The sequence below is a fragment of the Oncorhynchus masou genome, chromosome 28 (genome assembly GCF_036934945.1).
Source record: "Oncorhynchus masou masou isolate Uvic2021 chromosome 28, UVic_Omas_1.1, whole genome shotgun sequence".
NCBI lineage: Eukaryota > Metazoa > Chordata > Actinopteri > Salmoniformes > Salmonidae > Oncorhynchus > Oncorhynchus masou.
In genome coordinates this window covers 67,528,700-67,553,256 of record NC_088239.1, presented here as the reverse complement: position 1 = coordinate 67,553,256, position 24,557 = coordinate 67,528,700, and the positions used below count along the sequence as shown (strand labels likewise).

Genomic DNA, 24,557 nt, shown 5'->3' with positions numbered 1-24,557 from the left:
TCTGACGGTGCCACTCCTCTGTAGCGAACGCTGGCTGCCCCCCTCCACCCCTCCCAAACCACGACACAGAGGGGGCACAGAGGCACGGGGGCCGAATAACGCCTTCACTACCCCACTGGAAATGGAGAGAGAGAAAAAGAGGTAGGGGGGTAAAGAGAGGGAGAAAGAGAGAGAGAAAAAGAAGGAGTGAGAGAAAGAGAGTGAGAGAAAAAGAGAGGGAGAGAGAGAAAGAGAGAGAAAGAAAAAGAGAAGGAGGGGGGGAAGAGAGGGAGAGAGAGAAAGGGAGAGGGGGAAAGAGAGGGAGAGAGAGAAACAGAGGGAGGGGGGAAAGAGAGGGAGAGAGAGAAAGAGAGGGAGAGAGAAAGAGGGAGAGAGAGAAACAGAGGGAGAGGGGGAAAGAGAGGGAGAGAGAGAAAGAGAGGGAGAGAGAGAAAGAGGGAGAGAGAGAAACAGAGGGAGAGGGGGAAAGAGAGAGAGAAAGAGAGGGGGAGAGAGAGAAAGAGAGGGGGAGAGAAAGAGGGAGAGAGAGAAACAGAGGGAGAGAGAGAAACAGAGGGAGAGGGGGAAAGAGAGGGAGAGAGTGAAAGAGAGGGAGAGAGAAAGAGGGAGAGAGAGAAACAGAGGGAGAGGGGGAAAGAGAGGGAGAGAGAGAAAGAGAGGGGGAGAAAGAGGGAGAGAGAGAAACAGAGGGAGAGGGGGAAAGAGGGAGAGAGAGAAAGAGAGGGGGAGAGAGAAAGAGAGGGGAGAGAAAGGTAGAGGGGTGAAGAGAGGGAGAAAGAGAGAGAGAGAAAAAGAGGGAGAGAGAGAAAGAGGGAGAGAGAGAAATAGGGAGAGCAAGAAAGAGAGGGAGAGAGAAAGAGAGGAAGAAAGAGAGAGAGGGGGAAAGAAAGGGAGTGAGAGAAAGAGAGAGAGAGGGAGAGAGAGAGAGAAAGAGAGAAAGAGGGAGAGAGAGAAAGAGGGAGTCGGGGAAAGAGAAACAGAGGGAGAGGGGAGAGAGAGGTAGATGGGTAAATAGAGGGAGAAAGAGAGGGAGAGAGAGAGAGAAAAAGGGAGAGGGGGAAAGAGAGAAAGAAAGAGAAAGAGAGGGAGCGAGAAAAAGAGCGAGAGACAGAAGGAAAGGCTGAAGCCAACATTTAATTCATTCCAAAAAATTGTATTGGATATAATTTCAATAAACACACATATACATATATTTAAACATCTTATAGATCTGAAATAGTTAAATGGATAAAAGCAATATGGTAACATGGTTAGTAATTAGGGCGAAGGGTGGATCTGAGATTCGGCAACACTTACACAGAGGAATTCTGCAGCAGTGAGATGGCGTTGAGAGCAGAAGGGTTGTTCTGGACCAGGCTGAACCATCCCGTCAGGTCATATCTGACCGGGTCAGAACCCATCAGGTGGCTCACCTCACACTGCAGGGGCTGTTCACACTTACGCACTGAGGACAGACAAACCAGAGTTTAGAACTGAACGTCGATGCCACCTTACAACATAATCACATGTCCACTGCTGACACTATATCTTCTGTGTCACTGAAACTGACAAGACACTGACATACACACTCTCACCCAAACTCTTACACACACTCACTTCTCTCTTTCCCTCTCTTCCTCCCGCCCACCCGCCCTCCCTAAGGGCATGGTTACATTGCCAAAGCAAGTGAAATAGATAATAATCAAAAGTGAAATAAACAATAAAAATGAACAGGAAGCATTAGACTCACATTTTAAATGTCATTATCTCTCTCTCCACTCTGCATTCTGTCCACTCTCCCCAATCTCCACTCTCTCCACTATCTCCACTCTCTCCACTCTCCATTCTCTCCACTCTCCACTCTCTCCACTCTCCACTCTCTCCACTCTCCCCACTCTCCACTCTCCACTATCCCCACTCTCTACTCTCTCCACTCTACCCTCTCTCCACTCTCCCCACCCCCCACTCCCCACTCTCCCCACTCTCCACTCTCTCCACTCTCCACTCTCTCCACTCTCCCCACTCTCCACTCTCTCCACTCTCCCCTCTCCACTCTCTCCACTCTCCCCACACTCCACTCCCCCACTCTCTCCACTCTCCACTCTCTCCACTCTCCCCTCTCTCCACTCTGAACCACTCTCCATTCTCTCCAATCTCTCCCCTCTCCCCACTCTCCACTCTCCCCATTCTCTCCACTCTCCACTCTCTCCACTCTCCTCTCTCTCCACACTCTCCGCTCTCTCCACTCTCTCCACTCTCCACTCTCTCCACTCTCCACTCTCCACTCTCCATTCTCTCCACTCTTCACTCTCTCCACTCTCCCCAGTCTCCCCATTCTCTCCACTCTCCACTCTCTCCCCTCTCCCCAGTCTCCACTCTCTACTCTCCCCACTCTCCATTCTCTCCACTCTCCACACTCTCTCCAGTCTCCCCACTCTCTCCACTCTCCCCACTCTCCACTCTCCACTCTCTCCACTCTCTCCACTCTCCACTCTCCACTCTCCACTCTCCACTCTCTCCCCTCTCCCCAGTCTCCACTCTCTACTCTCCCCACTCTCCATTCTCTCCACTCTCCACACTCTCTCCAGTCTCCCCACTCTCTCCACTCTCCCCACTCTCCGCTCTCTCCACTCTCTCCACTCTCCACTCTCTCCACTCTCCACTCTCCACTCTCCATTCTCTCCACTCTTCACTCTCTCCACTCTCCCCAGTCTCCCCATTCTCTCCACTCTCCACTCTCTCCCCTCTCCCCAGTCTCCACTCTCTACTCTCCCCACTCTCCATTCTCTCCACTCTCCACTCTCTCCACTCTCTCCACTCTCCACTCTCCACTCTCCACTCTCCCCTCTCTCCCCTCTCCCCACTCTCCACTCTCCCCATTCTCTCCACTCTCCCCATTCTCCACTCTCTCCACTCTCTCCACTCTCCCCAGTCTCCACTCTCTACTCTCCCCACTCTCCATTCTCTCCACACTCTCTCCAGTCTCCCCACTCTCTCCAGTCTCCCCACTCTCCACTCTCCATTCTCTCCACTCTCCCCACTCTCCCCACTCTCCACTTTCCACTCTCTCCACTCTCCCCAGTCTCCACTTTCCATTCTCTCCACTCTCCCCAGTCTCCACTCTCCATTCTCTCCACTCTCCCCAGTCTCCACTCTCCATTCTCTCCACTCTCCACTCTCTCCACTCTCCCCACTCTCCCCACTCCATTCTCTCCACTCTCCCCACTCCCCACTCTCCACTCTCTCCCCTCTCTCCACTCTCCCCACTCTCCACTCTCTCCACTCTCCCCACTCTTCATTCTCTCCACTCTCCATTTGCTCCACTCTCCCCACTCTCCACTCTCCATTCTCCCCACTCTCCACTCTCTCCACTCTCCCCTCTCTCCACTCTCTCCACTCTCTCCACTCTCTCCACTCTCCCCACTCTCCCATCTCACCAGTAGAGCTGTAGTACTGGCAGACTCTCTCCAGGACAGTGTTTTCTGTCGATCCTGGAGTCACCATCTCCTCATCCAGAACCCACAGCAGTCCTCTGGGGTCTCCTTCTGCCCCTCGCACCTACCACACACACACACGGACACACAAACACACACCACGTTCATTTGGCGAGGCTCGTCTGAGCCCGGAACACTGTGCCCGGAACACTGTGCCCGGAACACTGTGCCCGGAACACTGTGCCCGGAACACTGTGTGGCACACTGGACAATTAGTGGAAGTTCTCAGAAAGGGTGTCAGAGCTGTAGTCTCTTCTGTGTGTGTGTTAGGTGCAGGTAGTAGCCAGTTGTGTGTGTTAGGTGCAGGTAGCAGCCAGTTGTGTGTGTTAGGTGCAGGTAGCAGACAGTTGTGTGTGTTAGGTGCAGGTAGCAGACAGTTGTGTGTGTTAGGTGCAGGTAGCAGACAGTTGTGTGTGTTAGGTGCAGGTAGCAGCCAGTTGTGTGTGTTAGGTGCAGGTAGCAGCCAGTTGTGTGTGTTAGGTGCAGGTAGCAGCCAGTTGTGTGTGTTAGGTGCAGGTAGCAGCCAGTTGTGTGTGTTAGGTGCAGGTAGCAGCCAGTTGTGTGTGTTAGGTGCAGGTAGCAGCCAGTTGTGTGTGTTAGGTGCAGGTAGCAGCCAGTTGTGTGTGTTAGGTGCAGGTAGCAGACGGTTGTATGTGTTAGGTGCAGGTAGCAGCCAGTTGTGTGTGTTAGGTGCAGGTAGCAGACAGTTGTGTGTGTTAGGTGCAGGTAGCAGACGGATGTGTGTGTTAGGTGCAGGTAGAAGACAGTTGTGTGTGTTAGGTGCAGGTAGCAGACGGTTGTGTGTGTTAGGTGCAGGTAGCAGACAGTTGTGTGTGTTAGGTGCAGGTAGCAGACAGTTGTGTGTGTTAGGTGCAGGTAGCAGCCAGTTGTGTGTGTTAGGTGCAGGTAGCAGCCAGTTGTGTGTGTTAGGTGCAGGTAGCAGACAGTTGTGTGTGTTAGGTGCAGGTAGCAGCCAGTTGTGTGTGTTAGGTGCAGGTAGCAGCCAGTTGTGTGTGTTAGGTGCAGGTAGCAGACAGTTGTGTGTGTTAGGTGCAGGTAGCAGACAGTTGTGTGTGTTAGGTGCAGGTAGCAGACGGTTGTATGTGTTAGGTGCAGGTAGCAGCCAGTTGTGTGTGTTAGGTGCAGGTAGCAGACAGTTGTGTGTGTTAGGTGCAGGTAGCAGACGGATGTGTGTGTTAGGTGCAGGTAGAAGACCGTTGTGTGTGTTAGGTGCAGGTAGCAGACGGTTGTGTGTGTTAGGTGCAGGTAGCAGACAGTTGTGTGTGTTAGGTGCAGGTAGCAGACGGTTGTGTGTATTAGGTGCAGGTAGAAGACCGTTGTGTGTGTTAGGTGCAGGTAGAGGACCGTCGTGTGTGTTAGGTTCAGGTAGCAGATGGTTGTGTGTGTTAGGTGCAGGTAGCAGACAGTTGTGAGTGTGTTAGGTGCAGGTAGCAGACGGTTGTGTGTGTTAGGTGCAGATAGCAGACAGTTGTGTGTTAGGTGCAAGTAGAAGACAGTTGTGTGTATTAGGTGCAGGTAGCAGACAGTTGTGTGTGTGTTACCTGTAGAGCAGGCTGGTCTATGGAGGACACCACCTCAGCAGGACTGGTCTCTGGAGCTTCAAAGTCTACTTGAACTCCGTCCTGCAACAACAAAACAATACACAGTCTTAGCAGTCATACAGGTGAACCAGTATCACATTACATGAGTGTGTGTGTGTGTTACTATACCTGTGCATATCTTTCCAGTGTGTGTGTGAAGGTGTGTGTGTAGTAGTACTCCAGCAGTCTTTCTTGTAGGTAGTTATGACAGAGTTCAGACCAGCCTGCAGCCCTCTCCTCTGCACTGTGTCTGGGGTTGCGGAGGCCGGGAGTGTCCACCACCATCACAGAGGCTAATGTCAGCTGCTGAGAGCTCAGAGCCCTGGGGGGAGACAGCAGGAAACACCCCGGGCTCACCTCACCACTACCACATATACTCAGGTATAGAGATACTACACTGCCTGAGGTGGCTCTACATCACAACTCCACAAACAGATGACTCTTGATACTCTGTACTCTACTAGTCTTGAACAGGCAAAAAATAAAAGGTGTGTGTGATGACAGAACATGTGTGTGTACCTGTTGATAAGTGACACTATAGCCGTGAAGAGTTCTTCGTACAGTCCAGAAGCCATGCCATCTACACACTGAGTAGCACTCATCCTGGGACCTAGACAGAGAGAGAGAGAGAGAGAGAGAGAGAGAGAGAGAGAGAGAGAGAGAGAGAGAGAAAGAGAGAGGTGGGGCAGACACACAGGATGAGGCAGAGTGACCAGCCTGTTCTCATAGACTAGACGTGTAGACGTAACATAGTAAATGCATAGACACTCAAATAAGTATGATATGTTATGTTTGGTATGGTTACATGTGTGTGTGTGTGTGTGTGTGTGTGTAATGTGAACATCTAGCAACCCAAAGGTTGAGAGTTCGAATGTGTTTTTCAACTACTTACTACTTATTAACTACTTAGTGTGTGTGTGTGTGTGTGTGTGTGCGTGCGTGCCTGCCTGCCTGCCTGCCTGCCTGCTTGCGAGTACCTGTGTGTCTCTATCTTACCCTCCTCTGCATCAGTAGTAGCGTGTCTCTCTCTGCCGCCCCCGGTGGCTCTCTGGAGCAGCTGTCTGAGGTGGTGTTTGAACACTGCTGTGTGGAGCTCCTCCCCCTCACACCCCAATACACTACTGGCCACCTGGGCACTGTCGAAACTCACAAACGCCCTACGCCCCACTGGGGTGAGGAAGGGAGGGGGGGAGAGGAGGACAGGGGAAGGAAGGGAGGGGAGAAAAAGGGGAGGAAAAAGAAAAGAAGAGGGTGGAAAACAGAAAAAGAAAGTATTGGCATGACTGTCATGTTTTCATAGATCCTACTAACAGCTAAACTATATAAAGTATAATCCACAGTGTCTTCGGAAAGTATTCACACCCCTTGACTTTATAGAAATGTTATCACTTTAAGTCTTATTCTAAAATGGATTAAATATAAATAAAACCTCAGCAATCTACACACGGGAGGCGCAGTGGTTAAGGGCGCTGTACTGTAGCGTGTCCTGTGCCATCAGAGACTCTGGGTTCGCGCCCAGGCTCTGTCGTAACCTGCCGCGACCGGGAGGTCTGTGGTGCGATGCACGATTGGCCTAGCGTCGCCCTGGTTAGGGAGGGTTTGGCCGGTAGGGATATCCTTGTCTCATCGCGCACCAGCAACTCCTATGGTGGACCGGGCGACGTGCGTGCTAACCAAGGTTGCCAGGTGCACGGTGCTTCCTCCGACACATTAGTGCTGCTGGCTTCCGGGTTGGATGCGCGCTGTGTTAAGAAGCAGTGCGGCTTGGTTGGGTTGTGTATCGGAGGACGCATGACTTTCAACCTTCGTCTCTCACAGTTGACAGTGCCTGTCAGAGCAAAAACCAAGCTATGATGACGAAGGAATTGTCCATAGAGCTCCGAGACAGGACTGTGTCATGGCACAGATCTGGGGAAGGGTACCAAAACAAATTATGCAGCACTGAAGGTCCCCACAGTGGCTTCCATCATTCTTAAATGGAAGAGGTTTGAGATGGCCACCCGGAAGCCACTCCTCAGTAAAAGGCACATGACAACCCACCTGGAGTTTGCCAAAAGGTACCTAAAGACTCTCAGACCATGAAAAACAAGATTCTCTGGTCTGATGGTCACAAGACTGAACTCTTTGGCCTGAATGCCAAGCGTCACATCTGGAGGAAACCTAGCACCATCCCTATGGTGAAGCATGGTGGTGGCAGCATCATGCTGTGGGGATGTTTTTCAATGGCATAGAGGCTAGTCAGGATCAAGGCAAAGATGAACGGAGCAAAGTACAGAAAGATCCTTGATGAAAACCTGCTCCAGAGTGCTCAGGATCTCAGACTGGGGTGAAAGTTCACCTTCCAAAAAGACAATGACCCTAAGCACACAGCCAAGACAACGCAGGAGTGGCTTCGGGTCAAGTCTCTGAATGTCCTTGAGTGGCCCTGCCAGAGCCCGGACTTGAACCCGTCTCTGGAGAGACCTGAAAACAGCTGTGCCAAGGTGTGCCATGCTTGCAGTGTCATACCCAAGAAGACTGGAGGCTGTAAATGCTGCCAAAGGTTCTTCAACAAAGTACTGAGTAAAGGGTCTAAATACTTATGTAAATGTAATATTTCAGTTTTTTATTTTTTATAAATTTGCACAAAAAAACAGTTTTTGCTTTGTCATTATGGGGTATTCTGTGTAAATTGATGAGGGAAAAAAAACAATTTAATCTTTTAGAATAAGGCTGTAACCTTGCAAAATGTAGAAAAGGTCAAGGGGTCTGAATACTTTCCGAAGGCACTGTAGTAAATGGTATGGAGAGAGAGATGATGGTACAGTCTATGATATAAACTCTATACCTTTACATGCCCCCGCTGCTCCCAGATGGTACAACCCTGCCAGGACATGCCATATTGCTCGTTGCTCATTGGCCGAGAAGCCCAGAGTTTCCATGGCAACCAGCAGCTTGGTGAAGGCCACTGATGCACGCTGCTTTTCTTCCACCTGATGGAGGGATGGAGGAGATGGTAGGAAGCAGGGCCTATTAGTATGTATAGTATGTAGAGTAAGCAATATGGCCAAAAAACACAAAGGTTAGCAACATGTCCTGGTTACCTTGGTGGGAGGGACTATTCCAAAACAGTTGGCCTCTGGGAATTGGTGCATCTGCAGCTCCGTCCTATCAGAAGGAGACAGGAAGTCATGTAAGAGTGTTTGTGTGTGTGTGCGTGTGCGTGTGTGTGTGTGTGTGTGTACCTCATCTCTGTACTGAGTCCAGCCAGCATTTGGGAGAAGACCAGGAAGTTACTCTCTCCCTCCATCTTCTGACACACTCTCCACTTCTCTAACATCATAGTCTGGAGGAGAGGAGAGAGGAAGTAATTATCAGGCGTTGAGACAATGATATTGTACATAGCAGTATAAGCAATACACTTTGATAATGGGCAACAATTTGTGTGCGTGCATGTTTGTGTTTGTGTGTGCGTGCATGTATGTGTGTGTGTGTCTGAGTGTGTGTGCTTATATGTGTGTCTGTACCTGTAGGTGTCCGGCAGAGGCCAGTCCAGCATGGTTGAAGTCCAGAGAGAGAACCATGGCGAAGCGAGAAGAGGCATCACTGTGCTGAGAGCTCACACACCCAAACGACCTCAGGATTGTGAACACTGCCTGGATACGCTCCACTGGACACACACAGACACAAACACAAACAGATGGAGAGATAACATTATACACAATGTGCTATTACCTCCAACACCCCATATATGTTATACACAAATACTTTATATTACATGACATTCCGCTTGCACGCAGGAACACACAGGTACTAACCACTGATGCTGTCTCCGGCAGTGCCAGCCTGTTTCAGGAGTGTGTGTGTGAAGGCTTGGCAGGAGGTGGTCTTGCCTGTGCCGCTGCGTCCCACCGCACACACACTCTGGTCCCTGCGGGTGCCCACCATGGAGACATAGACACGCCTGACTAGAGCGGCCAGGGCAGGGGGAGCGTCCCACACACTGTCCCCACGACGGGAGCGAGGGGTCTAGGGAGAGGAGACATCAATATTCAATTGGAACTACAGGAAATGTATAAAATTAGGATTTTTTTCTCTCTCATTTTGTCTGTTATATTTGAAGTGTACCTATGATGAAAATTACAGGCCTCTCTCATCTTTTTAAGTGGGAGAACATGCACAATTGGTGGCTTACTAAATACTTTTTTGCCCCACTGTATGTAAGGGTGTGTGTGCGTGTGTGTGTGTGTGTGTGTGTGTGTGTGTGTGTGTGTGTGTGTGTGTGTGTGTGTGTGTGTGTGTGTGTGTGTGTGTGTGTGTGTGTGTGTGTGTGTGTGTGTGTGTGTGTGTGTGTGCGCTAACCTTGCCGTGTTGGTTCAGCGGAGGCCAGAAGTTGAGCAGGTTGGGTCCTGCTTGTGTGAGAGGCAGGCTGGCTTTAGCTCGACTGGTTAACGTGTGGAGTGCTCCACACTCATTCACACTCTGCAGTTCACTCAAGTCCTCACACAAGTCCAACTCAGAGGGATTCAACTGGAGAGAAAAAGAGAGGGAGAGAGAGCGAGAGAGAGATGTCAGAAAGGAGAGATATTGTTGAGAGAAAGACCATGTGAGAGAGGGATGAGAGAGAAGAAAAAATAGAGAGAGGGTAAAGGAAAGACAGGAAGTCAGGGGAGAGAGAGAGACTACCTTGTGGATGTCGTGCTCCATGACATCATGCAGTGTTCCATCTGTCTCCATTCTGACTCTCACTAAGCCTGCTGGGAGATCTGGGGTTCCTTCGTCTGGCTTCAGCTGAGTGGCTGGAATACAGAACCCACCAATCACAGAAAAAGCTCAGTATAAACCTACCAATGGGAAGTCTCAGGAAAAATCCAGTAGTCACTAAAAGATGACTTTGATGTTTATCATTAACCATGTTTCCATCCACAGATTTTTGGCAAGTAAGACCACACTGTATTTAAAAAAAACATGACATCTGTTATGGAAATAGGAAGTGTTGGAACAATTTCAGAAATGTCGACAGACAATTTGTTTGTTCGACTTTGTGGGATCTTTTAGTGTCTGTAAAATTAGTTATGCAACCAATCGCGGCGAGGGCCGCGTAAAAATCCTCTGTCCTCGGTTGCAACACTCACTACAGAGCTCCAAACTGCTTCTGGAAGCAACGTCAGCATAAGAACTGTTCGTTGGGAGCATCATCAAATGGGTTTCCATGGCCGAGCAGCCGCACACAAGCCTAAGATTACCATGCGCAATGCCAAGCGTCGGCTGAAGTGGTGTAAAGCTCTCCGCCATTGGATTCTGGAGCAGTGGAAACGCGTTCTCTGGAGTGATGAATCACGCTTCACCATCTGGCAGTCCGACGAACGAATCTGGGTTTGGTGGATGCCAGGAAAACGCTACCTGCCCGAATGCATAGTGCCAACTGTAAAGTTTGGTGGAGGAGGAATAATGGTCTGGGGTTGTTTTTCATGGTTCAGGCTAGGATCCTTAAGTACTTTACACCACTGCTGTAACTAAGTAAAAAATACTTGATACTTTGCTATTTATATTTTTGGCAGCTTTTATTTCACTACATTCCTAAAGAAAATGTTGTACTTTTTACTCTGTACATTTTCCCTGACACCCAAAAGTACTCATTACATTTTGAATGTTTAGCAAAACAGGAAAATTGTAATCTAATTCACACACATTCCTGGTCATCCCTACAGCATCTAATCTGGCGGACTCACTAAACACATGATTCATTTGAAAATTATGTCTGTGTGTTGCAGTGTTCCCCTGGCTATCCGTGAATAAATTTAAAAATGTTGCTTAATATAAGGATACTTGATACTTAAGTATATTTTAGCAATTACATTTATTGTTGATACTTAGGTATATTTCACTTTTAGTTGAGTCATTTTCTATTAAGGTATCTTTACTTTTACTCAAGTATGACAATTGGGTACTTTTTCCACCACTGAGTTCCAGTGAAGGGAGATCTTAATGCTACAGCATTGATAGAATGACATTCTAGATGATTCTGTGCTTCCAACTTTGTGGCAACAGTTTGGGGAAGGCCCTTTCCTGTTTCAGCATGATAATGCCCCTGTGCACAGAGCGAGGTCCATACAGAAATGCTTTCTCGAGGTCGGTGTGGAAGAACTTGACTGGCCTGCACAGAGCCCTGACCTCCATCCTATCGAACACCGTTGGGATGAATTGGAATGCCGACTGCGAGCCAGGGCTAATCACCCAACATCAGTGCCCAACCTCACTAATGCTCTTGTGGCTGAATGGAAGCAAGTCCCCGCAGCAATGTTCCAACATCTAGTGGAAAGCCTTCCCAGAAGAGTGGAGGTTTTTATAGAAGCAAAGGGGGGATCAACTCCATGATTTTGGAATGCAATGTTCGACGTCAGGTGTCCACATACTTTTGGTCATGTAGTGCATGTTGTGTTGTCCTCCCACTACAACTTCAAAAAGCATGCACAGTTTATTAGGCTATGGATCGAATATGTTATATGATGAACTTCACAGGGTGGTGAAAGTGCACAGTGACAAGCTTGATGCTCCTTTCCAATAAATATCATGGGTCTTCATTTGTATGCTCGTGACATGATGATGATTCACTTAGCTGCCAATTAACAAATAAGAATGATCTTGCTCTTATCCATCTCAACATATAACCTGTCATCTTCATCAGCAAACTGTTGTCTAGAGAACATGAGCAAAAACCAGACTGATCATTTTTGCCATTTATTGCAACAGTTTGTGTGAAAAACCATCGATTGAGTGGAAAATGCTATGGAAACACAATGAATTCATGTTTTTTATTCAGTACATCATAACTTTAGCGCAAAAGTGTTTTTTAGGTGCACTACGTCATCACGCACAGCCTTTAATCCGCACAAGTCAGTTTTGATGTAAACAAAATCTGGTGGGAAAATGCGCATATTTTCTTAGGCAGATTTTATAATACTCGCATACTACAGTAAATACTGTTAACACCACAGTAAGCACTGTAGATTTGTCCCAACAGGATTTATTTTTGTTGTTGTTTTTGTGGAGAGAAGTCTTAGTGGGTTTCCTGGTTGTGGCTCTAGTCTGTATTCTCAGTAATATTCTCACTATTACTCCCACAGCACAGCTATACAGGGATTACCCAGCAGGGTTTATGTACCAGGGGCTTAAAATTTGATATGCATCCCTAATCTTTGATCACCAGTGTGAGTGTGTGTGTGTATCAGTATATGCGTGTGTGTATATGTGGGTGTATGAAAAATAGGATTAAATGCTGAGTGGCTAGATATTCTACAGTAAAGTACATCAAAATACTGCTATAGTACATCAAATACTATTGGTATAGTACATCAGTATATAGTATACAGTATGTCAGGATACTAGTAGCTGTCAAAATGTCTCCCGCAGTATGAAGTGTTGGATACAGGAGGACAGTGGTAAAGCAAGGTACTATTAATACACAACCAATGCAACCCAATACCTCAGAACACACAGCAGTCTACCACACTGCATCACCATTCCACTACATTACCACCACTTACCTAGGGAGAAGCCCTCCTTGTGGACGTACCACACAGTGCCAATCTCATACCACACATCCCTCACCTGAGGGAGAGAGAGAGAGAGAGAGAGAGAGAGAGACAGAGAGAGAGAGAGACAGAGACAGAGAGAGAGAGAGTCAGAGAGAGACAGAGAGAGAGACAGAGAGAGAGACAGAGAGAGAGAGAGAGCGAGAGAGGGAGACAGAGAGAGAAAGACAGAGACAGAGAGGGAGGGAGAGAGAGAGAGAGAGAGAGAGAGAGACAGAGAGGGAGAGACAGAGAGGGAGAGAGAGAGAGAGAGAGAGAGAGAGAGAGAGAGAGAGAGAGAGAGAGAAAAGAAAGTGAGAGATGCTAAATCCTATGTGTATTCTACGGCATGCAGTATGTGTGTGTTCTGTGAGTAAGTCGAGGTTCCAGTGTGTGTATGTGTGCAAGTCTGACAATGCGCATGTGTGTGTCTGTGTGCATGTCTGTGTGCATGTCTGTATGTGTCTGTCAGTGCGCATGTTTATGCCTAACAGGCCTGCGACATTGTTTTCAATGTAACCAGGGAGTAAGCAGGCTTTGACGTGTTCCTTTTACGACGCCCCAGTGGAGCAAGTACAGTGGGGCAAAAAAGTATTTAGTCAGCCACCAATTGTGCAAGTTCTACCACTTAAAAAGATGAGAGAGGCCTGTAATTTTCATCATAGGTACACTTCAACTATGATTGACAAAATGAGAAAAGAAAGTCCAGAAAATCACATTGTAGTATTTTTTTTGAATTTATTTGCAAATTATGGTGGAAAATAAGTATTTGGTCACCTACAAACAAGCAAGATTTCTGGCTCTCACAGACCTGTAACTTCTTCTTTAAGAGGCTCCTCTGTCCTCCACTTGTTACCTGTATTAATGGCACCTGTTTGAACTTGTTATCGGTATAAAAGACACCTGTCCACAACCTCAGTCACACTCCAAACTCCACTATGGCCAAGACCAAAGAGCTGTCAAAGGACACCAGAAACAAAATTGTAGACCTGCACCAGGCTGGGAAGACTGAATCTGCAATAGGTAAGCAGCTTGGTTTGAAGAAATCAACTGTGGGTGCAATTATTAGGAAATGGAAGACATACAAGACCACTGATAATCTCCCTCGATCTGGGGCTCCACGCAAGATCTCACCCCGTGGGGTCAAAATGATCACAAGAACGGTGAGCAAAAATCCCAGAACCACATGGGGGGACCTAGTGAATTACCTGCAGAGAGCTGGGACCAAAGTAACAAAGCCTTCCATCAGTAACACACTACGCCGCCAGGGACTCAAATCCTGCAGTGCCAGACGTGTCCCCCTGCTTAAGCCAGTACATGTCCAGGCCCGTCTGAAGTTTGCTAGAGAGCATTTGGATGATCCAGAAGAAGATTGGGAGAATGTCATGTGGTCAGATGAAACCAAAATAGAACTTTTTGGTAAAAACTCAACTCGTCGTGTTTGGAGGACAAAGAATGCTGAGTTGCATCCAAAGAACATCATACCTACTGTGAAGCATGGGGGTGGAAACATCAGGCTTTGGGGCTGTTTTTCTGCAAAGGGACCAGGACAACTGATCCGTGTAAAGGAAAGAATGAATGGGGCCATGTATCGTGAGATTTTGAGTGAAAACCTCCTTCCATCAGCAAAGGCATTGAAGATGAAACGTTGCTGGGTCTTTCAGCATGACAATGATCCCAAACACACCGCCCGGGCAATGAAGGAGTGGCTTTGTAAGAAGCATTTCAAGGTCCTGGAGAGGCCTAGCCAGTCTCCAGATCTCAACCCCATAGAAAATCTTTGGAGGGAGTTGAAAGTCCGTGTTGCCCAGCAACAGCCCCAAAACATCACTTCTCTAGAGGAGATCTGCATGGAGGAATGGTCCAAAATACCAGCAACAGTGTGTGAAAACCTTGTGAAGACTTACAGAAAACGTTTGACCTCTGTCATTGCCAACAAAGGGTATATAACAAAGTATTGAGATAAACTTTTGTTATTGACCAAATACTTATTTTCCACCATAATTTGCAAATAAATTCATTAAAAATACTACAATGTGATTTTCTGGATTTTTTCTCTCTCATTTTGTCTGTTATATTTGAAGTGTACCTATGATGAAAATTACAGGCCTCTCTCATCTTTTTAAGTGGGAGAACATGCACAATTGGTGGCTTACTTTTTTGCCCCACTGTATGTAAGGGTGTGTGTGTGTGTGTGTGTGTGTGTGTGTGTGTGTGTGTGTGTGTGTGTGTGTGTGTGTGTGTGTGTGTGTGTGTATGGTATGCACAGTAGATATCCTATGATAGGTCCACGTGACATCATACCTCTTTCCTCTTGTGTTGTGTTGAGGTGGTGTCTGCTTGTTGCCCCTCAGGCCCCAGTCTCTCTTCGATCACTCCCTCTTTCTTCACCTCTTTCTGCTTCTCTTTCTTTCCTTCCATCTGTTGCTTCTTGGCATCATTTGTCACCTTCTCTTTCCCTGACCTCACTTCCTGCCCCTGCAGCTCTGATGTAACTTCTTGTTTTTGCTTCAGCTGCTCTGTCGTCATTTCCTGTTTCTGTGGCTCTGAGGTCACTTCCTTTTTGGCTGTGTCCCCCAAAGGTGGGCTCTTGATTTCGGGGGAAATTATTTGCGGGGGCGAGGAGGTCTTGAGATCTGATTGGTTGGAGTGGCGGCCTCGTTCTCCATTGACCAAATGCTCATTACGTAGTGCCATCTCAGCTTCCAGGATTGGTGGAGTCTGGTCTGGGAGGAGGAACTGCTGCACCAGGTTGTCACTCAGTTTACTGGGCTGGAACGATACAAGATGGACACCACCACGGTAAGTAAAAACACAAAGCAACCTTCTGCCTTTACTTCACCATTGGCTGACCTGCTATCGACCCTCGGAAGAAACAGGTTATTCCTTTCCAATTGTCTCTCTCGCGTTCTAACTCCACCCTTCCGTCCATCCCTTTCTATCTTCTCCTCTTCTCCTCCCTCACTCTCTCCATCCCCATCCTTCAATTCCACTCTCTTTCACCCCTTCATCTCTTTCTCTTACCACCTTCTCTTCTTTGACCTCAGGTTCTTTTTGTTTGGTCTCCTTCTCTGTCTCTCTGACCAGCTGTTTGAGGAAGCCTCCCGGTAGGGCTGACAGAGGAGGCGGAGGAGAGGTGGGCTCTTCCTTCTTCTCCTTTATCTGTAGAGTGGAATGGAGGGATGGAGAGGGTAAGACTGATATGACAGACACAGGCCTTGTTCAAATACAAATGTACACATTCATCCTTTTATCCTTGTAGAAAAAGGGGATGTATTTTCACAGTATGTATTTTAACCTATAGTTGGCAGTTAATGTAATTTGAACAGGGCCACAGACCAATGCTTCCATGCAGAGCAGATATACTGTTAGAAATAGATACAATGCAGTCTACGCTCAGTACAGGCTCAACAGCAATATACTGTGATAGCAGGATAGCTCACACACTTTCACACTTATATACACACACACAAACACATGCTAGTGTGGAACAGCAAATATCATATACTTTGAGGACTGCAGATCAGTCGAGTTCACAGAGTTTCCTATTGGCTACAAACAGGTGTGAATTACTGACACAGATTATGTCAATGGTGTGTAACTACTTAACAACTAGTGAATGACTAGTTCATTACTGGTCTATTAATACCACCAGAGGTAATGGTCAGATTAGATTTAACCTGCTGTTACTGTGGAGACAGGAGGACAGAAAGGTCAGTAAGACAGCTCTCCTCTCTCTCCTGTCCTCAGCTCAGATGTGGTCTAAATATGTTACTGGTCCATAATGCTAACATATAGAGACATAAGAATGACATTGGGATTGGTAATAGAGGAGTGAATCAAATAACTAATTGAGCGAGCGAGTGAGCGAGTGAGTGAGTGAGTGAGTGAGTGAGTGAGTGAGTGAGTGAGTGAGTGAGTGAGGAAGGAAGGAAGGTAGGGTGTGTGTGTGATGCTCTGGTTACTGTTTGTACACACAGGAGTGGTTGTATTTGCAGATGGGAGATGCAAAGCAGTGTGTGGGACACACGGTAGCCCACTCATAGAACAACTAATCCAGATCACACAGGCTGATAATTCTAGACTACAAACATCTTCAACATGACTCATTAGAACACACATTAAGGGAACACACAATTGGAACACAAACAGAGTGAAGACCATTCCAGACTATTCTAGGACACAAATGCCTCATGCCACATCATCTCTGCACCTCCCTTCTGCTCCCAGAGCTTTAAGCGTGAGGAAAGTGCCATGGCAACGGCTGCTGGGGGAGGAGTCAGGGGTGAGGGGTCAAACAGTCAGAGGTCAGCGTGATGTGATGTCAGAGTGGGGGTGGGTCAACACATAAATGGTGACACTGTGAACCTGGGATGGAGAGAAACAGGAATGAGAGAAAGAGGGATGGAGAGAGGGAAAAAATAGAGAGGGAGAAAGATAGGCAGAGAAGAAAGAGGAAAATTCACTCTTCAATTTTATTTTTATACCTACAACCTAAAATGGTTCTTTGGCTGTCCCCATAGAAGAACCATTTGCAAAACCCTTTTTGTTTCCAGGTAGAAACCTTTTAGTTCCAGGTAGAACCCTTATCGGTTCCATGTAGAACCCTTTCCACAGAGGGTTCTACATGGAACCCCAAAGGGTTCTACCTGGACCCAATAAGGGTTCTCCTATGCAGACAGCTGAAAAACCCTTTTGGAACCCTTTTTTCTACGAGTACAGGGATGGAGAGAAACAGGCAAAGCAAAGACAGAGGGAAGATGGAGAGAGAGAAAGAGATGGGGATGGATAAAGTATACATTGAAAGATACACTTTATATACAAAAGTATGTGGACATCCCTTCAAATTAGTGGATTCGGGCTATTTCAGCCACACCTGTTACTTACAAGTGTATACAATCGAGCACACAACCATGTAATCTCCAAACATTGTCAGTAGAATGGCCTTACTGAAGACCTCAGTGACTTTCAACGTGGCACCGTCATAGGATGCCATATTTCCAACAAGTCAGTTTGTAAAATTTCTGCCCAGCTAGAGCTGCCCTCGGTCAATTGTAAGTGCTGTTATTGTGAAGTGGAAATGTCTGTCCTCGGTTGCAACACTCACTACCGAGTTCCAAACTGCCTCTGGAAGTAACGTCAGTACAAGACCTGTTCACCATCTGGCAGTCCGGCGGACTAATCTGGGTTTGGCGCATGCCAAGAGAACTCTACATGCCAGAATGGATAGTGTCAACTGTAAAGTTTGGTGGAGGAGGAATAATGGTCTGGGGTTGTTTTTCATGGTTCCTTAGTAAAGGGAAATCTTAACGCTACAGCATACAATGACATTCTAGACAATTCTGTGCTTCCAAGTTTGTGGCAACAGTTTGGGGAAGGCCCTTTCCTGTTTCAGCATGACAATGCCCTGTGCACAAAGCGAGGTCCATACAGAAATGGATTGTTGAGATCGGTGTGGAAGAACTTTACTGGCCTGCAGAGAGCCATGACCTCTACCCCATCAAACACCTTTGGGATGAATTGGAACACCGACTGCGAGCCAGGCCTAATCGCCCAACATCATTGCCTGACCTCACTAATGCTCTTGTGGCTGAACGGAAGCTAATCCCTGCATCAATGTTCCTTTCCAGAAGAGTGGAGGCTGTTATAGCTGCAAAGGGGGGACCAACTCCATATTAATGCCCATGATTTCAGAATGAGATGTTTGACGAGAAGGTGTCCATATACTTTTGGTCATGTAGTGTATGTTTAGCAGTGTTTCTCAAACAGTAAGTTCAGAATCACGTGTTATGGTGCAGCATGTTTTCTGATGAGATGTAGTAACCACTGCTGACAACACATGATGAAACGCCTCACGATGAGGTGGAATACATGACAGGTGGCAGATCACTCAACACCAGCCACGCACAAACCAGCTGTCTCTCAGAAATATCAGTCTTTCTCGTGAAGTCATAAGCACACAAGCACTCTCACATATCTAGACAACTGCACAACCTCTCACAAACTACTGTTTCTTCCCTCACCAACACACTCGCCACCTGGGTCTCGTGTACTGCTCTCCTTTCCTCTGGTTTCAGCCTGACTTAGCTGTCTGATCCATTGGACTTCTCAGACACACTACAACCCTGACCTCTACTCCCCTGGGCCAGATTCACAGAACCTTCTTTCGATGAAATTTCTTCTTAACTGCCATTTTTTCCTTAACTGTAGACTTATGAATAATGTTAAGCAAAGTTCCTACTCCTCAAAAGGGTTATAGGAAATTGTATTGCAATTCTTATGTTTTTCCATAATTAAGCAAAACGTTTAAAAGAAATGTGATTATTGAAAATGAAGTTATTGGAAATGTCCTTAATTCAAAGATAGCTAAACCCTTGTCTTAAACTCAGGGTAGTGAGAGAATACAGTCATGAAAGCAATTGAACATGTTTAATTCACTCACAAACTTCATCTGAAAGTTTCAGTATTGATTATTTTAAACCCGAGAACATGTTTTAGAATAGTAATCTCAGTAGGAAATATGCTAACATGATTTCCATTGCTAGCTAGATAGCTAGTTAAAACGGTTGCCTAGCAACAAACATTTTAAGAACATTTTTAAAAAGTTATTTGAAAAGTTTGTAAGAAATCATTAAATCTAAAGATATTGTTGAGGAATTCCAATTAATAACTATCTTATCTTCTTGCTTTTTCTTAAGAAGCTTCCTAAGTTTTTGCGAAAGAAGTGTTTTTTGAATCTGGGCCCTGGCCCTTACAGACAAATCCACTACCTCCAGCTCTTGTCTGGAGCACCAGCAGTTGTGAATGAATGACTGAATGAATAAATATGAACAAACAAACAAACAAACAAACAAACAGACAGACAGACAGACAGACAGACAGACAGACAGACAGACAGACAGACAGACCTGTAGATTTTATGAAAATATTGGGCATTGCAAGTACAGTATATCCAAGGTCAGAAAGACTGTGGCTGATTGGTTTAGGAGTATGACACACAGACAGGAAGATCTGTTGTGGACAGTCTCTGATCACCACAACACCAATGAAGCCTACGTCAACTCATCTCTGAGGGTGATGATGTTGGTTAGTATGACATCCAGACCGCCATCTTAATATATATTTTTACTTCAGTGTTCACCTGTTGATTCACCACAACACATTTCTGGGTGATATTTAAGCAACTGTTTTAACTTTGTCAGATCTGTTCAGCCATGATGCTGTGTCCATGGCATGATCCCGTGAACGTGGCTCAATTCCGCCGGTTTATCTCCCACCTGAAGCGACTACAATTTTCTTGTGATCCACCAAATCAATAGTGACAACCCTGTCAACTTGATAGAACATGACATAACCCATCCTATATGGGGAACTGTTAATATATATATATATATATATATATATATATATATATATATATATATATATATATATATATATATATATATATATATATATATATATTTCTGTCTTTGACAGCAGTCACACTTTCAGGCAACTACTGTACACCAGGCCCTCTACCTTGTCCTCTCCTCTACGCCTCTACCCTACCCCTCTCCTCTACCCCTCTACCTTGTCCTCTCCTCTACCCCTCCACCCTACCCCTCTCCTCTACCCCTCTGCCATGTCCTATCATCTACCCCTCCACCCTATGCCTCTCTTCTACCCCTCAACCTTGTCCTCTCCACTACCCCTCCACCCTACACCTCTCTTCTACCCCTCAAACCTTGTCCTCTCCACTACCCCTCCACCCTACCCCTCACCTCTACCCCTCTGCCATGTCCTATCCTCTACCCCTCCACCCAAGCCTCTCTTCTACCCCTCAACCTTGTCCTCTCATCTACCGTCGTCTCCTCTACCCCTCCGCCCTACCCCTCTCCTCTACCCTTCTACCTTGTCCTCTCCTCTACCCCTCTACCCTGTCCTCTCCTCTACCCTGTCCTCTTCTCTACCCCTCTACCCTGTCCTCTCCTCTACCCCTCTACCCTGTCCTCTCCTCTACCCCTACCCTGTCCTCTCCTCTACGCCTACACCCTACCTCTCTCCTCTACCCCTCTACCTTGTCCTCTCCTCTACCCCTCTACCTTGTCCTCTCCACTACCTCTCCACCATACCTCTCTCCTCTACCCCTCTACCCTGTCCTCTCCTCTACCCCTCTACCCTGTCCTCTCCTCTACCCCTCTACCCTGTCCTCTTCTCTACCTCTACCCTGTCCTCTCCTCTACCCCTCTACCCTGTCCTCTTCTCTACCTCTACCTCTACCCTGTCCTCTCCTCTACCCTGTCCTCTTCTCTACCTCTACCTCTACCCTGTCCTCTCCTCTACCCCTTTGCCCTGCCCTCTCCTCTACCCCTCTACCCTACCCTCTCCACTTTCCACTACCCCTCCTCTCTACACTCTCTTTCTCCTACCTCTCCCCTACCCTCTTTCCCCTACCCTCTTTCCCCTACCCGTCCACTCTCTCTACCCTACCCAGCCCTTATTTGTCTCTTTTACCCCATCCTCTCTCTCCTTTTCCCTTAACCTTCTCTCCCCTATCTGTCCCTCAGTCCAAAGATCCACCCAGGGCTCTAGAAACAATGTAATGAGAAAAAACTCTGTCTCTGTCTTATATTCTCTGACATTTCACACAAATACACACTAAACTCAAAGTTCACCTACCTTATGATGGCTAATACTCAACGCAGGAACTCCAAATGTACTGCTGTATAGTCCGAAACTTGTGAGGCCAAAGAGAGAGGCTCACTGTCCCACTGTCAAACAGAAACACACACCGACACACACACAGTCAGACAAGCCGAATGGGGCTCCCAGCAATGCAGTCAGAAATAGAGTGACACAGACAGCCATCTCAGCCATCACACACACACACACACACACACACACACACACACACACACACACACACACACACACACACACACACACACACACACACACACACACACACACACACACACACACACACACACACACACACACACACACACAGTTCTATTATTATGACACACACACACAGATAAGGGAGGCAGCTGGCTTGCCACCAGATTGAGCTATAAATATAGTGGGACTGGGGGAGGTGGTAGGGGATACTACCCTGTTAGGAGAACTGGATTTAGAAAATGACAGGGGAGAGAGGGGACAGAGAAAGAAAGAGAGAAAGAGTGAGAGGTGAGAGAGAGAATACAGTTGGGGCAAAGCAATGGGTAAAAGAGGATGCTGTAGCAAACTACGGCTTCCTGCATCTTCATTTGTCTAAGGTTTAGACTTCAGGTCTAAACAACCCAACGGATAAATGGCATATAGATACTGAGGCGAGAGAGTGGAAAGCTGGAATTAATGTATTGGCTATTGGGATTTGGACATAAGAGTGATGGATTGCTGTTGATGTTGTTAGAATGAAACAAACACACACACAAACTCTAAGCCCAAAGTCCATTCCATAGCAACTGCTAGAAAAAGCCACGTATCTCTGAATTGGGTTACGTTAATCCTTACCCTTTTGCAAACTTTATTCTAATTCTCCTAGCCAGCTGCGTAAATTGTCCTAACCTGATGCGGAAAGTCAATTCTGACATAAACTGTATCCCATCTAGTCAAAACCGTTCTAACCTGACTGACAGCTACAGCTGAGAGAGGAAGAGCCTCATAAAGCAAGACAGGGGATTGGATTAAAATGGCCGAGTTCACCAGGGAGGAGTGAAAGTAAATTGCATTGGTTTTATAAGCGGGCTGCCTCCAGGGATGAGTTGGGTGCCTCGTTCAAAGCCGATGGCACAGAATAAAGTGACATATGTCAAGCACGTGGAGTAAGGATTTATAATTCTGAGTTTTCACATGCATACAGTGCATTCGGAAAGTGTTCAGATCCCTTCAATTTTTCCACATTTTGTTATGTTACAGTCTTATTCTAAACTGGATTGAATATATATATTTTTACCAATCAATCTACACACCTTCCAACAGGACAACAACCCTAAGCACACAGCCAAGACAAGGCAGGAGTGGCTTGGGGACAAGTCTCTGAATGTCCTTGAGTGGCCCAGCCAGAGCCTGGACTTAAACCTGATCGAACATCTCTGGAGAGATCTGATAGCTGTGCAACGATGCTCCCCATAAAACCTGACAGATTTTGAGAGGATCTGCAGAGAAGAATGGGAGAAACTCCCAAAATACAGGTCTGCCATGCTTGTAGTGTCATACCCAAGAAGAGTAATCGCTGCCAAAGGTGCTTCAACAAAGTACTGAGTAAAGGGTCTGAATACCAATGTAAATGTCATATTTCAATTTGCTCAAATTTCCACAAACACGTTTTTGCTTTGTCATTATGGGGTATTGTGTGTAGATTGGTGAGGAAAAACTAACAATTGAATCAATATTAGAATAAGGCTGTAATGTAACAAAATGTGGAAAAAGTGAAAGGGTCTGAATACTTTCTGAATGTACTGTTAGTGTTTGCTTGCTTTGATAAAATCCCCATATGTCCTTCATCTGCTTCCCAATGAAAACTAGTTTGAAAATGTGAACATATATTTTATGGAAGACACGTTGTATGTTCCTGAATAATGTACCATGATGCACTGTTCCATCTGAGAGGGGTGCTACTTTCTCGCCGGTTTTGCCTGGTCACATCACGTTCCATGTCCCAGTGCACCCTGTTTCAGCCAAACTGAACTTCAGAATGAGGAGCTAGGTGAAGTTAAGAGAGGAGTGAGGGGGACAGAAGAGGAAAAAGGACTGGAAGCACTGACCTATCCCAAGAATCCACCAGCTCCCTCTTGGGCACAGTGTGCAGAACAGGTTTCAGGAGGGCACATCAACTATTATGGTATCAATAGTTCAGTGTTTGGTACTTCTCCAAGTTTTTACATTAAATGTGTTATAAAACAGGGGTACATTTATTCATACTTATTCAGTAGCTGGATGTTATTGAAAAATGGTCAGATTGCTTGAACATGAACACATTAAAAGATCTACACCACATGACACCTGCTCGTCTAACATCTCACTTCAAAATCATGGGCATTTATATGTCGTTGGTCCCCCTTTGCTGCTATGACAGCCTCCACTCTTCTGGGAATGCTTTCCACTAGATGTTGGAACATTGCTGTAGGGACTTGCTTCCATTCAGTCACAACAGCATTGAGGTCGGGCACCGGCTCGCAGTAGGTGTTTCAATTGATCCCAAAGGTTTTCGATGGGGTTGAGGTCAGGGCTCTGTGCAGGCCAGTCAATTTCTTCCACACCGATCTCGACAAACCATTTCTGTATGGACCTCATTTTGTGCACAGGGGCATTGTCATGCTGAAACAGGAAAGGGCCTTCCCCAAACTGTTGCCACAGAGTTGGAAGCACAGAATCATCTAGAATGGTGGAGCGTGATTCATCACTACAGAGAACGCGTTTCCACTGCTCCAGAGTCCAATGGCGGCGAGCTTTACACCACTCTAGCCGAAGCTTAGCATTGTGATCTTAGGCTTGTGTGGCTGCTTGATCATGGCAACCCATTTCATTAAGTCATTGTGCTGACGTTGCATCCAGAGGCAGTTTGGAACTCTGTAGTGAGTGTTGCAACCAAGGACAGACCATTTTTACGCACTACAGCACTCGACGGTCCCATTATATGAGCTTGTGTGACCTACCTCTTCGCGGCTGAGCCGTTGTTGCTCCTGGACATTTCCACTACACAATAACAGCCCTTCACTGGGGCAGCTCTAGCAGGGCAGACATTTGACAAACTTACTTTTTGGGAAGGTGGCATCCTTAGACGGTGCCACGTTGAAAGTCACTGAGCTCTTCAGTATGGTAATTCTAATGCCAATGTCTGTCTATGGAGATTGCATGGCTGTGTGCTCGATTTTATACAGCGGTCAGCAACAGGTGAGGCTGAAATAGCAATTCTTAATAGCAATTCTTAACTTGCCCTTGAT

At 46.7% G+C, this 24,557-nt stretch overlaps 1 protein-coding gene across 1 annotated transcript in view; it reads right to left on the bottom strand.

Annotated features, from left to right (window-relative positions):
* Positions 1-24,557, bottom strand: part of LOC135517047 (unconventional myosin-XVIIIb-like) — a 66,874-nt gene that overhangs the window by 39,419 nt on the left and 2,898 nt on the right. Inside the window, exons 2-19 of the mRNA XM_064941073.1 lie at positions 21,289-21,368; positions 15,652-15,789; positions 14,932-15,399; positions 12,601-12,664; positions 9,740-9,852; positions 9,416-9,583; positions 8,872-9,082; positions 8,581-8,723; positions 8,299-8,399; positions 8,158-8,221; positions 7,902-8,046; positions 6,071-6,241; positions 5,594-5,684; positions 5,204-5,396; positions 5,036-5,116; positions 3,417-3,537; positions 1,297-1,444; positions 1-115 (exon numbers count right to left, since the gene is read on the bottom strand). The exon at positions 1-115 is cut by the window's left edge and continues 69 nt beyond it. Coding sequence (XP_064797145.1) covers positions 1-115; positions 1,297-1,444; positions 3,417-3,537; positions 5,036-5,116; positions 5,204-5,396; positions 5,594-5,684; positions 6,071-6,241; positions 7,902-8,046; positions 8,158-8,221; positions 8,299-8,399; positions 8,581-8,723; positions 8,872-9,082; positions 9,416-9,583; positions 9,740-9,852; positions 12,601-12,664; positions 14,932-15,399; positions 15,652-15,789; positions 21,289-21,368 — 2,615 coding nt within the window. The remainder of the gene's footprint in view (positions 116-1,296; positions 1,445-3,416; positions 3,538-5,035; positions 5,117-5,203; positions 5,397-5,593; positions 5,685-6,070; positions 6,242-7,901; positions 8,047-8,157; positions 8,222-8,298; positions 8,400-8,580; positions 8,724-8,871; positions 9,083-9,415; positions 9,584-9,739; positions 9,853-12,600; positions 12,665-14,931; positions 15,400-15,651; positions 15,790-21,288; positions 21,369-24,557) is intronic.